This window comes from Giraffa tippelskirchi, chromosome 6 (genome assembly GCF_054371585.1).
Source record: "Giraffa tippelskirchi isolate mGirTip1 chromosome 6, T2T-mGirTip1v1.2.pri, whole genome shotgun sequence".
Lineage (NCBI taxonomy): Eukaryota > Metazoa > Chordata > Mammalia > Artiodactyla > Giraffidae > Giraffa > Giraffa tippelskirchi.
The window spans coordinates 79,668,472-79,683,277 of record NC_137280.1 but is presented as its reverse complement, the minus strand read 5'-3'; the positions used below and the strand labels follow the sequence as shown (position 1 = coordinate 79,683,277).

The 14,806-nt window shown below is 37.2% G+C and overlaps 1 protein-coding gene across 14 annotated transcripts in view; it reads right to left on the bottom strand.

The window, feature by feature from the left end:
* Positions 1 to 14,806, bottom strand: part of MAPK9 (mitogen-activated protein kinase 9) — a 71,441-nt gene that overhangs the window by 36,986 nt on the left and 19,649 nt on the right. For 11 of the 14 annotated variants that reach the window (XM_081497583.1, XM_081497588.1, XM_081497585.1 and 8 more), the window contains 3 exons: positions 9,180 to 9,309; positions 4,382 to 4,440; positions 1,341 to 1,479 (listed from right to left, as the gene is read on the bottom strand). In XM_081497583.1, coding sequence (XP_081353709.1) covers positions 1,341 to 1,479; positions 4,382 to 4,440; positions 9,180 to 9,309 — 328 coding nt within the window. The remainder of the gene's footprint in view (positions 1 to 1,340; positions 1,480 to 4,381; positions 4,441 to 9,179; positions 9,310 to 14,806) is intronic. The other 3 variants (XM_081497594.1, XM_081497591.1, XM_081497592.1) reach the window with 1 other exon arrangement.

Genomic DNA, 14,806 nt, shown 5'->3' with positions numbered 1-14,806 from the left:
TGCTAGGAAATCTTAATTTTTAATTAAAATGACTAGTGTCACTATTTTTAAAGCAAATTCATCAACTTAATTTATATTATTTTAACTGACCACATGGCAGCAGCAATGGCTGTTATTTAAATGACTGAAGACTGGTCAGGAATCTTTGCGGCAGGCCCTCAGTAGGTACTGGGAGGGCCCAGGCTGGTCTCAGGTGGCAGACCTCACTTAGGCCTCAGGCCTCATGTTCACAATGGGCAAGGGTTTGGCCCTCTCTGAACTGTGGGCTCTGCTACTGTGTTAGACCTCTGTTCAGTGGCTGTGATGGAACCACCCAACAGATTCAAAAGAATTACTACTACTATACCATCAAAAATCTCTCTGTTCTTTTTTGTATGAAAAGGCTTCATTGTTCTTGTCTTACATCTTCCCCCTACAGACTTTAGTTCACAGAAAATACAACTTTTTCTATTGAAACATTATATCAAAAGACAGTCAACAAAATCAATATAGTAATTATTTAAGGAATGCTAAGAATGCTTTCAATAAAACTATTATTATCTCTGCCTCTAGTCTCACTCAATACTTTAGTTGCTAAAAAAAACCCCAAAAACAACAAAGAAACAAACAAAAACTTTATCATGATCTCTTTACACAGTGGTACAAATCAAAGAATAACAAAAGCTCATAAAACCACCTTAGAGAACATCTCTCTGGTTTTTAAATACTTACTCCCTGACAGGCAACACCACCATTCAAATTCCAGCCTTGGCCTAGTCAAGAGGTCTGCCTGGAGCCTTTCCAAGAGTTCCTATCAGTATGGTTGGGATGCTGGAGTGGTAGAATTTTATGATGTAAGAAATGAATACTTGGGCAATAACTCATATAAAACTTCTAGAGCAACTGTATCATATACTACTTGGCCTTTAACTTTCCCCCATCCCAAATTCAAATTCTTTGCACTAAAAACAGGATTTCAAGTATGACAAAACTATTAACACCAGGGATATCTGGGTAAATAGTATTTGGAAGTTCTTTGTCATATTCTTGCAATTTTTCTCTAAGTTTTAAGTTATTTCCAAATAAAAACTTTAAAAAAAAAGAAGCATTTTTCTGTATATGAGTCTGGGCAGCTGGCTCATATCTGCACCTAGGGTGGCCCAGATGGGCCCAGGCAAACCAGGCGTTCCACAAATGTCTTCTAATCTCAACAATCTTTGAGAAAGTAACATGATCCCAAAGTCTATTTGGATTTTCAACATTGACAATTTTTTTAAAAATATGTTCTTTTGTATCTGAAGATTACAGTAACAAAATGATTTTGATTAAAAGGAAAAAACCAATACAGTATCACTACTTACTCTATGAATTATACCAGCTGAATGTAGATGTTTAATACCACAGAGCATCTGGTAAAGAAGGTAGGACATTCTTTCATGGTCCAGCTCCATGTGAATAACCTGACATAAGTTAGCATCCATTAATTCCATAACCAAATACCTGAGGAAATAAATGATCAGCCATGTACACATGAAAATTATCCAAATTCCTTTATGGTATTAAATCAGAATTTTATAAAAAAGTAATAACTTACTACCTAGTCACTGTACTGGCTAAAGTAAAAAGATAACTTGTTTTTATTAGGTATCTTGATTTATAAGGTATCTTGAAAAGCAATTTTTGTATCATAGTAAATAGAATCTCAAATATTCAGTCTCCTATATTTAAAATTTTTTGCTACTGGGTCATTCTTACCAATACAGAAACCATGCTGTTATTGCTCTCATCTTAAGAAAACTTTTGACCTTACCTCCCCTACCAGCTACAATCTTGTATGTTTGCTCTTCCTGCAAGCAAAACTCCCCAAAGAGGTTATCTACACTCATCATCTCCAATTTTCTCTCCCATTTTTCCTTAATCTCACTTTAATCAGGCTTTTGTCCCCACCACTTTGCTGAAACCGTCCTCAAGGCTCCTGACATCTTCCATGTTGCTAAACCCAGTGACTAGTCCTACAATCCTGGCTGACCGAGACTTTCTCTTACCACTGGCTTCTTACTGCTGGAGTGCCAGCACCTGTTCGTTGGCCTTCTTTTCTCTTCTGTACTCATAGTCATGATGATCTTCTCTGGTTTCTGACCTCAAGGCTTTAAATACCATCTATAGACTGTCAACTCCCAAATTAATACATTCAGCCGAGATATCCCACCTGAACTCCAGGCTCACTTATCTAAATGAGTACTTCACAGATCAATTTGGGTGCCCAACAGACATCTTGAAGTCCACGTCCAAAACTGAGCTCCTGATTCTACGCCACCCCCAAATCTGTTGTTCCTGTAGCTTTCCTCATCTCAGTTGAGAGAACTTTTATCTTTCTGGTGAGCATCTGAGCCAAAATTCCAAATGTTGTTCTCAGCAACTCCTTCTCTCAAACCACACAGGCTCTCTAAGAGCAAACACTGGGGTTCTATCTTCAAAACAGTGTCGACATCCAATCCTGTGCCTTTACCATCACTGTCACCCCTTTGGTCTAAATGTAGCCACAATAATCTCTCACCTGAACTACTGCAATAGCCTGCTGACTGGTCTTCTGTATTCTATCCCATACAGTTCAGAAACCAAGTTATTGTTTTAAAATGTTAAGTTAGATACACTCACTCTTCTACTGAAAGTCTTCCTTGTAAAGGGAAGTCCTTACAATGGCCTAGAGGCCCAGCAGTGTCTGGCCTGCCACTTCTTCGAGCTGACCTCTTCTACTTTCCTCTGCTTCCTTCAATCCAGCCAACCAGGCTCTTGTTCTTCAAGAGTACACACCAGGCACACTCCCACTTCTGCTCCTTTACACTGCTTGTTCCTTCTATCTTTTTAAATATAACTGCACTTATTTTAATTTTGGCTGTTCTGGGTTTTCACTGATGCACAGGTTTTCCCCAGTTGTGGCAAGCAGTGGGCACTCTCTTGTAGCGCATGGGCTTTTCACTGCAGTGGCTTCTCCTTTTGGGGAACACGGCTTCTAGGGCTTGTGGGCTCAGTAGCTGTGGCTCCCAAGTGTTAGAGAGCTGGCTCAGTAGTTGTGGCACACAGGCTTAGTTGCTCCGTGGCATATAGTATCTTCCTGGATCAGAGATTGAACCCCTGCTTCCTGCACTGGCAGGTAGATTCTTGAGCACTGAGCCACCAGGGAAGCCCATTCCTTCTATCTTGATACTACCTTTCTCAAAATATCTGTAGGACTAACTCCCTCATTTCTTTCAAGGCTTCTTCAAATGTCACCAATCCCATGAGGTCCTTCCCTAACTATCCTACTTAAAACTGCAGCCTGACTCCTAACCCCCAGCACTTCTGATCCCTCTCACTCAGCTCCATTTCTTCCACATTTGCCACATTCTAATGAATAACATCATTTACCTATTTGTTATATTGATTATCTTCCCCAGTTTTCCTTCAAGCTCTAGGAAGAAACATGATCATCCACAATTCTTAAATAATGAAAGGAATTTTTGCCTCTTTTGGTCACTAAGTATGCCAAGTTCAAGAGAGTGCTTAGCACACAGCTGGCAATCAAATTTTCCTTTTGGCTGTGCAACTGAAAGTATGGCGTCCTAAGCACTGGACTGCCAGGGAATTTTCTGGCAATCAAATATTTGTTGAATGAATAAACCAATAAAGACCAATAAACCAATAAACCAATTAAGATAAAGTTGTGCATTATATCTCAATAATAAATTAATATTTCACTTCATTGTTAGTAAGACAATTCTATTTCAGATTTTGGAAAATATACAATATTTAATCATTTACCCATTTCAAATAATAACTATAAACAACTAAACCCTACAATCTTGGATTTTAGGGGACTAGAGAAAAACATTTTATATTTCAGTAAAGCAAATCAGCAGCATTAATGGCACTGTCTTCTCCAAGGAATCCACTTTCAGTCATCCTTTATCTGTTGTAGAAATGATAACCGTCTAGGGATAAGCATAAGCAAGTGCATGCTAAGTTGCTTCAGTCGTGTCTGACTCTTTGCAACTCTATGGACTGTAGCCTGCCAGGCTCCTCTGTCCAAGGGATTCTCCAAGCAAGAGTACTGGACTGGGTTGCCATGCCCTCCTCCAGGGCACCTTCCCCACTCAGGGATCAAACCAGGATCTCCTATGTCTCCTACACTGGTAGGCGGGTTCTTTACCACTAGAGCCACCTGAGAAGTCCATAGGCACAACTAGTTGAACATTATTATTCATTTTCCTTACTGTTTCTATTTCATAGTGAAAAGTGGCTAAAATATCATTTAAAAATGTATTATTGTCTGCTTTTCCTAAGTTAAAAAAAGCAGTCATGTTCTTTTTTAAATTTTCAATCTTTCATGCACAGTGTATTACTGAATAAAAATTATACTTACACATCTTGAAATTCTTCTAGAGTTTTTTGTGGTGTAAACACATTTAACAAACTAATTATCTGAAAAGAGAAAATTAAACCTCAGAATGTCAAACAACTCTACTTGACTATAAAAATTAAGTTTAACATTAAAATGTATTAAAAACTAGGAAAAAAATCACAGCAGAGCTTTGTAATTTTATTACTGTTACTGCTTTTACCAAAACATTCTATTATACAGCATTTCAAAAGTTAAATGATTAGGATTCTTGCCTTGGAAATAAGATGCACTTTTAATCAAATCACTTTCATGTGTCCCTAGTAACTTATTATTACAGAATTTTGACACATAATGCTTTCCAACTTTGAACATAAAAAAGTAGAAATTACAAGTAGAAAAACACTAAATAAAGCAATATGTTAACTCTGAAAACTTAAATATAATGTGCAAATTTCTAGAAAGTTTTGAAATATGAGGGCTAAGCTTATATTTTTGGTATAATAAAGATGAAATGCCTCATAGTATTATGTATTTACCTAAAGAGGGTTCAAAAGCTGACCTCACCACAGGCTTTGGTCCTGGTACTCCAATGTTAAACAATGAATTCTTGTTTAACATCAAACATGTTAAAACATCATACTTGAGCATCAAAAACACATCCTCAATCATTTCAAATGACTGAGGGAAAGTTTTATTATTCAGTATAAAAGACTGAAGATTGGAGTGGCTGGATAGCCAAGGGGGAAAAAAGAAAACTGGATTGACACTTTAACTTCTACACCAAGACAAACTTAAAATGGAACAAAAACTTAAATCTAAGGCATGAAACCATGAAACATTAAAATATGGATAAAACATTCATACAACTCTGGTGTAGAAAAGTCTGTTCTAAGCACGACAAGAAATCTGCAAGACTTGATTACATTAAACAACCACAAAAATCAGTATGGCAAAAACAACCTAAATTAGGTCAAATGGAAAAGAAATGAGGATTGATAGCTTTAATATACAAAGATCTTCTCTAAATGCATAAGAAATAAATCAGCGTGTGTTCAGTCACTCAGTCATGTCCGACTCTTTGTGACCCCATGGACTGTAGCCCACCAGGCTCCTCTGTCCATGGGATTTCCCAGGCAAGAATACTGTAGTGGGTTGCCATTTCCTACTTGAGGGGATCATCCCAACCCAGGGATTGAACTTGTGTCTCTTGCATCTCCTGCACTGGCAACAGATATGTTTATTCATATTTTAATGTTTCATGGTTTTGTGCCTTAGATTTAAATTTTTGTTCCATTTTAAGTTTATCTTGGTATAAAGATTGAATTGTGAATCCAGTTTTGTTTTTTTTTTTCTCCCTTGCATCTCTTGCGTCTCCTGCATTGAAAGAAACCAACAGTTCTAGAGAAAAATGTACAAAGGCCATGGAAAACAAACTCTCAAGAAATAAAAATAAAAGGCTGGTAGAGATGTGGGAAGAAAATCAACCTCACAAATAAAAATAAGGTATCATTTGTCATCTATCAGTTTGGTAAGGTAAAACAAAAAAATCAACAATATGAAGTTCTGGAGTATTCTGAAATAAAAGCCATACTCAGATACTCAATGAAAGTGTAAAACTGATAGTCTTCCTTGAGGTCAATTTGTCAGTATACATTAAAACCAGAAATGTGCATACTTTTTGACCCAGATCTTGGCCAGAGAAGTCATCTGTATAAGGATGTTCACTGCAGCACTGCTTATAGAAGTAAAAAACTAGAAACAATATAAATATTTGATAATAAGTAATTGGTTAAATGAATTATGTGCATTTGTACCATATAGCTATTTAAAAATGGTTTATATCTATGTTCATTAATGTACATGAGATCTAGCAACATTCCACCGTATTTTTTTAAGAAAAATTTTTTTACTTTTGTTTTTATGATATACCCAAATGAATACAGAGTTCCAGAGAATAGTAACGAGAGATAAGAAGGCCTTCTTAAGTGAACCAAGCAAAGAAATAGAGGAAAACAACAGAATGGGAAAGACCAGAGGTCTCTTCAAGAAAACTGGAGATATCGAGGGAACATTTCATGCAAGGATGGGCATGATGAAGGACAGAAATGGTGAGGATCTAACAGAAGCAGAAGAGATGGCAAGAATACACAGAACCGGACATGGGACATCCTGGAGTATCAAGTCAAGTGGGCCTTAGGAAGCATTACTACAATCAAAGCTAGTGGAGGTGAGAGAATTCCAGATGAGTTATTTCAAATCCTAAAAGATGATGCTGTTAAAGTGCTGCACTCATTATGGCAGCAAATTTAGAAAACTTAGCAATGACCACAGGACTCTAAAAAGGTCATAAGAGACACAGATGCATAGAACAATTTTATGGACTCTGAGGGAGAAGGTGAGGGTGGGACGTTCTGGGAGAATAGCATTGAAACATGTATATTATCATATGTGAAACAGAACACCATTCCATGTTCAATGCGTGAGACAAGGGCTCAGGGCCGGGGCAATGGGATGACCCAGAGGGATGGGATGGGGAGGGAGGTGGGTGGGGGGTCCAGGAAGGGGAACACATGTAAACCCATGGCTGATTCATGTCAATGTATGGCAAAAACTATTACAATATTGTAAAGTAATTAGCCCCCAACTAAAATAAATAAATTTATTAAAAAAAAAAAAAAAAGTCAGTTTTTATTCTAATTCCAAAGAAGGACAATGCCAAAGAATGTTCAAACTACTGTACAATTATGCTCATTTCACATGCTAACAAGGTTATGCTCAAAACCCTTCATGCTAGGCTTCAGCAGTACGTGAACTGAGAACTTCCAGATGTACAAGATGGGTTTCAAAGAGGCAAAGGAACCAGAGATCAAATCGTCATGATTGATGGATCATGGAGAAAGCAAAGGAGTTCCAGAAAAAAATATGCTTCTTCTTCATTGACTACATGAAAGCCTCTGACTGTGTAGATCACAACAAACTGTGGAAAATTCTCAAAGAGATGGGAATACCACACCACCTTACCTGTCTCCTGAGAAACCTGTATGCAAGTAAAGAAGCAACAGAACTGGACATGGAACAACAGACTGGTTCCAAATTGAGAAAGGAGTATAATAATGCTGTATATTGTCACCCTGCTTATTTAGCTTCTATGCAGAGAACATCATGCGAAATGCTGAGCTGGATGAATCACAAGCTAGAATAAAGATTGCTGGGAGAAATATCAAAAACTTCAGATATGCATATGATATCACTCTAATGGCAGAAAGTAAAGAGGAACTAAAAACCTCTTGATGAGGGTGAAAGAGGAGAGTGAAAAAGCTGGCTTGCAACTCAACATTAAAAAAACAAAAACCAAGATCATGGTATCTGGTCCCATCACTTCATGGCAAACAGACAGGGAAAAAATGGAATCAGTGACAGATTTTCTTTTCTTGGGCTCCAAAATCACCACAGACTGTGACTGCAGCCGTGAAATTAAAAGATGCTTGCTACTTGGAAGGAAAACTGTGACAAACCTAGACACAAAAACCTGCATGTTAAAAAGCAGAGACATCACTTTGCTAGGAAAGGTCCATAAAGTCAAAGCTATGGTTTTTCCAGTAGTTATGTACAGATGTAAGAGTTTGACTATAAAGAAGGCTTATCACCAAAGAACTGATGCTTTCAAATTGTTGTGCTGGAGGAGATTCTTGAGAGCCTTGGACTGCAAGGAGCCTTGGACTCCTTGGACTGCAAGGAGTTGAGACAGTCAATCTTAATGGAGATCAACTCTGAATATTTATTGGAAGGACTGATACTGAAGCTCCAATACTTTGGCCACCTGATGCAAAGAGCTGACTTATTGGAAAAGATCCTGATGCTGGGAAAGACTGAAGACAAAAGGAGAAGCAGAGGAAGAGATGGACAGACAGCATCACTGACTCAATGGACATGAATATGAGCAAACTTTGGGCAATAGTGGAGGACAGGGGAGCCTGGAGTGCTGCAGTCCATGAGGTCGCAAAGAATTGGACATGACTTAGCAACTGAACAACAAATAAAGCATGCATTGGAGAAATTAAAAACAAATTCAAATTACAGACTCAAAAGATTGAAATTATCTTAGTTTTTTGTCCCTACAACAGAAAAATCCAGCAGAAATGTCACAACAAAAGGAGCCACACAGAGCTGACTGTGATCTTAAGATACTTACCCCCTCAACTTTGCAACAAAGAGAAGTCACATGGAAGGGGGTCTCCAAAGCCCCTTGTAGACTTACCATCTTATAATCTTATAACGTGGCAAGGCTATCAAAATCATGTTCCACATAATACTCAGGGATCATCAAAAGAACATGAAACGTGCCTGAGTACCTCATTTTCTAGAGATACAGTTTTTCCTTACAATGTACAATGCTTTCTCTGCCAAATAGAACTACCCTGGATAAAGCATCATCTAATAACAATTATTTCCATAAATATGAATATGTAAAAGCTACTTATAGAACAGTCTTTTCCTAAAAAGTACTTAGTTATTTCTCAATTTGTCAGGTCAATACTCTTGCCATTTTATCACAATGAAATAGTGAAAAACAAATGGTAACAAGGACATTCCCATTCCTAATGAGTGACCTAAATTCCTATGGACCACTTGGCCTCTTGTTGACTCAATATCCCCAATGTTGATTAACAATTTTATCAATAAAATATAAACATTTAAGTAGTATTCTTATCACTAGCTTACACTAGGTCTAAATTCATTGTATCTTCAAAGACCCAGAAGATTATCACATATCATTGACAACATTAAAATATACAGAGGAAACACAGACATTACTTACATTTTTATGATTGACACATTTTAAGAGGACAAGTTCACGATATGCTCTCTTTGCATGAGTCTGATTCTGAAAAGGACGGCTTAGTTTCTTGACTGCAACATTTATCCCAAGAACTGTATCAAAAGCAGCACTATAATTAAGAAATACAAAAAGCAATTCATTAGGATAATTCTGGAAAATACAGCAATGCAGAATGTACATTCAATGTGTTATCTTTCTAACTGAATAACAAAATAAGGAAAAACCTGCTTGCTTTCACTCAGGGTACTTCTACACCTGAAGAGCAAAGTGAGTTGGCTAACAGTGCAGGATGAACTGACTCCTTTCAGAGGCACCGATCTGGCAGCTGCAGCTAGGATGGGATTCAGCAATCCTTTGCACACTGATATCTCATTATGTTAGTTGAGATTATTATCTTCAGAACCAGGTAATTTAACATAGAGCATATAAGACTGGTCAGGAAACAAAATCTTCAGTTTAAATATGTCAATAAGTTGAAAAAACTCACTGGTATCACGAAATAAAGTATATTTTGGAATATCACAGTGGAGAAAATGGTTTGAGCTCCTGAGAAGGATGTAATATAAATCTAAATTTTGACTGATTGTGTTTTTCCTAGATGAAAGAATCTAAAAAGAAAGCAGAAGCCAAAATCTCAGCTCATGGTAAATCCCCAAGATACAAAATCCCTAACATAAACAATTGCTATACATATAAAATTCTACTAGAAATACCTCTTCATACTATTAATACTATGGTAAGACATAAAATCTTCTAGGGGATCTGTTTCTAGCATCTCAAGCTCCCAGCTGAAATTTACGATTCAGTTTCCTAGAAAAATAGACAGGAAAAATTGAATACTTTTTGTACTAGTTTCAAGCTAGCACTAGCATCAATTGATGTTATTGTTACCTTCTGGCTCCTCATTGGGGGTTAAAAGCTGCTAAAGACCATCTGAGAATCTAAGCACCATTTAAAACACTGTTTCTATTTATTTATTCTATTCAGTTTATAACACTGTTTACACTTATTCACTTCTATTAATAATCTGTTTGCCAAGAAACTCAAACTTAATTCAATTTTAACTTCTTAAAATTGAAAGCTGTCAAGTTACTTTGGAATTGTTTTTTCTTTAACTCAGTTCACATTATGTGTACATGTATACACAGATGTAAAATCACATGCCCATATGCAAATATAATATTCACATGAATTACAAAATGTTAAAATTAAATCTGTGAAACAAATCATTAATATATGTGTGATTTGTATACTTATACATGCGTGTGTGTGTATATACATAAAATTGTTGTTGTTTTAGTTGCTGAGTTGTGTCTAACTCTTTGTGACCCCATGGACTGTAGCCCACCAGGCTCATCTGTCCATAGGATTTCCCAGGCAAGAATACTGGAGTGGGTTGCCACTTCCTTCTCTAGGGGATCTTCCTGACCCAGGGAGTGAACCCAAGTCTCCTGTATTACAGTTGGATTCTTTACCAGTGAGCCACCTGGGAAGCACATATATATCTCAGTCTTGAGAATTTAAAAACAGACACATCTTTTTTTGGACAAAGAAGTTTTTGTCCAATGAGACAAATGAACCAATTCTGAATTACCTGAGGAAACACACATCCCCCATTCCTAGTTTCAACTCCAAGAGGAGCTATCTTCAATTACTCCTAGCTTTACTTCTGTTGTCATGTCTCAACTCCAAAAATATACTTTTATCACTCTTTCCTCATTTATCAACTTTAGAAATTATCTATTTACTCCCCATTATGAAAACTGAGGATTTAGTCACTTATCTGAAACCCCCAAGGATGCCTCATAGCTTTTTGTTCTCATGTTATCTTTAATTTTGTCCTTGGTCACTGTTGTAACTTTAAATAACATGCCTAAACTTGTTTCATCAACTTTTAAAGGAATTTCTTGCTGCCCAGTATGTAAAATGAGAATATTACACTTCATCTTCTTTTACTTCCAGCTCTCTACTCTCTTCCCCTCCAAATTTGTCTTAAATGGTCAAGTTTGCTAACACATCTTTCAGTCTCTATAATTAGGTCTTCTGTGTTTCTTCTATAGGATGTGTCTAAAAGTTGAAAATCAAGATATGAAGTGTATGTATGTATGCATATGTAAACATTACTAATTGCAGAGTAAGGATTACATTTCATTTCTAAAGATCACATGATTTGCTGTCACTCATAAAAGAACAAGACTGTTTTCAGTATTAAGGTTAAATGGATTCTCTTCCTACATTCCACCAGTTCTCAAACATCATGTTACTTTAAATTAATTTCCTTCTTAGATGACTTTTTCTAGCTTTTCTAATAAACTTTTTTTTTTATTAAGAGAAGACAAATATATCTCACCAGATCCTGTCACTAGTACTTTCTCAAATTATCTATTGTTTGGAATCTATTCCATTTGGAGGGGAAGACAGTTTTCTTGAAGTTTCAGCGCCGGATGTGCAGCTATCTAGGAATTCTTTGCACTGGCCTCCACTGCTACTTGTTATACATTCTTGTATTCTCTTTCTTGTTGGAATATATCCTAAGGGAATTTCCTCAGAGAAAAAGTGCATGGAAGATAAATTATCTTACTCTTCTTTTATCCTTGATTGATAGTTTGTCTTCTAAGTTTGAAATCAATTTTCTCTCGGGATTGCCAAAGTTGAGTGCTGTTGGTTATACACAGAAGGCTTATGCCTGTCTGGTATTCATTCTTTTGCTTCCTTTTTTGTTCCTTATTTCAATGATTTATCACAGAGATTCATGTTTTGTCAACACCCCCAAAGTCCTCTAGTCACATCTCCTACTAATCACCATTCTCACTGCCCTCCAAAGATGGTAACTACTTCTGACTTTTATGAGAATCACTTCCTTGCTTTTACCTGCTAAACATGCATCTTCAAGCCCCTGCATCATTTATTTTTGCCTGGTTTTGAAACTGTCTGACTCCTTCACTCAACATGGTATTTGTGAGATATATCCGTTGTTGGATGAAGCTACAGCTCATTCTGTGCCACTGCTATAATATTCCTTCATTATGATTATATGACATAATGTTCATAGATATATTCGTTATTTTAAGTTTGCAAAGCAATTACAAAAAACATGGTCATAAACATTCTTGTACATGGTTCTGGGTACCCTATGCACGTATTTTTAACAAGCAGATAGCTAAAAGTGGGACTGCATGTTTTATTTTAGTAGATAATGCCAAATTGTTTTCTGAAGTGGTTTGTTCTACCGATTTCTAGGCATTTGGTTTTCTTGCAGTATATTCAACCTGTGTCCCATAAGGGAACTAAATATTATTTCAACCAAAGGGAGATCACAAGGGAAGGGGTGGGGATGGGGCACTAATCCAATTACAAGAGCCCTTTAGAAGCAAAGTTTGTTCTGGCTGGCTGGGAAGAGGGGAAAGTCAGAGATCTGAATCCAGAGGAGGACGAGACATGCCATTGTTGCCTTCAAGATAGCAGTTGGGGGGCTCCGTCTTGAGAAGGAATGGGAGCAGAGTGGTCCCTGGCTGACAGACAATAAGGGAATAGAAACCTCCAACCTACAGCTGCAAGGGACTGGGTTCTGCCAAGAACCCTGAATGCACTTGAAAGCAGATTCTTCCCCAGACCCTCCAAATAAGAGCCTGGTCCAGTGACACCTTGATTTCAGCCTTGTGAAACGCCAAGCAGAGAACCCAGGGAAGCCCACCCAGCTTTCTGACCTACGCAGAACTATGAAATTAGAAATGGTTGTTGCTTTGTTTTACACCCCTAAGTTTACAGTAATTTGTCATGTGGCAATAGAAAACAAACACATCCTCTCTTCTGTATGTTTCTACCATTTTGTCTCCCCAGCCTTCATTCTGGATACTTTTCTCCTTATCTATCTTTTAGATCACAATTCTCTCCTCAGTTATACTTATTAATAACACGCTTTTAAACCCACCCATTAACTTCATATTTCAATTACTATATCTTAAGAGTTCTATAATTTCTATTTAGTTTTTTCAAGTTTTCATTTTCCACCCAAAATTTTTCATACTGTCTTTTATCAACATAACATCACAGCTCTTTGGAAGTTTGGATCCAATAAAGCCAATAACTCCTATGGATCTGTTTCTTTTTTCTGTTGTTTGTGTTGAATTTTGTGAATGTCATCTAATCTCCTTCTGTGACTAGTTATTTCTGACTATGTGCTGGACCTTGAACTTGCAAAACTGTTTGCTATCTAGAAATAGTTTGATAACAAGTATGATGCTGTCTTCCTCCAGGTAGAATTTACATTTATTTCTGCTGGACCTTGAAGCACTAGCAATTTGGGCTCACCTCACCTTGAGTTCAGCAAATGAGATGATGTGAAGCTAAGCGGCAGTGACTGCAAGAGCCTGTTACTTTCTGGTTTGTTCTTACTTCTAGCATGCAGCCCTTTACTGGACCCAATTCAAAGCAAAGGAAGTTCACTAACCCCTTTAGAGGGCCCTGGACTCCAATCTCTGTCTCCTATAGCCCCACAAGACACTCCAAAGGACTCTCAAATCTCTCAGCTGCCCACTACAGAATTTTCAAATGCCCTCAAGGGAAAGACCACCTCAAATCCTGGGCTCCTCTGACTAGGCTTCTCCTTTCCCAGATCCTAGCCTAATAATTTTTCATTTACTTACTCACTGTCTAGGGGCAAATGCTGAGCATAGGGATGGGGTGGGAAGGCTGGAAGACATCTAGCAAAACTGTTTTGCTGACACATATTTAATTAACATCCTTATTTCCAGCCACCCATTTCATCTTTGTTTTCTGTATCTGGCACCTCTAGACCCAAATATCTCTTGAGTTCTACTATAGATAGGTTCTCTTCTTTGTGGCAAATGTCTCATCTACTTATTCTCATTTCCTTTGCAGAAACTTGTTAAATGTGCTTTCATATCCACTGATTACTGCCCTCCTGGTCTCTTTGTTTAGGTGTTTGATCCACCAATTTAAATAAGAAGTTCCAGAACATTTATTTTAGAGGTGTAACTATTAAGGTCCATAAAGACACAATGATTTGCCCAAGATAACTAACAACTACTGCTATGAGGATCTGAGCTGGACTTAGAACTCGATTCTCCTGAATCACAGCGTTCCTATGCCTTATATCATATATCTACTTTATCACAAAAATTTTGTTGTGGGCATTATGTTCATTTATATATACTAACAGAAAATAAAACAGCGTAAGAACAGGCCAACATTCATGCTTATACAGAACCAGAGGAAGCAAAAAGGAATAAGCTACACCAACCATTTCAAGTTAAGGTTGTAACTGTCACTTCTAAGCACTCTCGGATCTAATATACTTTTTTTAAAAAGAAAGTTAAACACTTCATAAAAGATGCTCAACATCATTAATTAATAGAGAAATGCAAACCAAAATTAAAATGAGGTACCACCTCACACCAGTCAGAATGGTCATCATTAAAAAGTCTATAAATAATAAATGCTGGAGAAGGTGTGGAGAAAAGAGAACCCTCCTGTACTGTTGGTGGGAATATAAATTGGTGCAGTCACTATGGAAAATAGTATGGAGGTTCCTTAAAAAACTAAAAGTAGAGCTACCATATGATTCAGCAATCTCACTCCTGGGC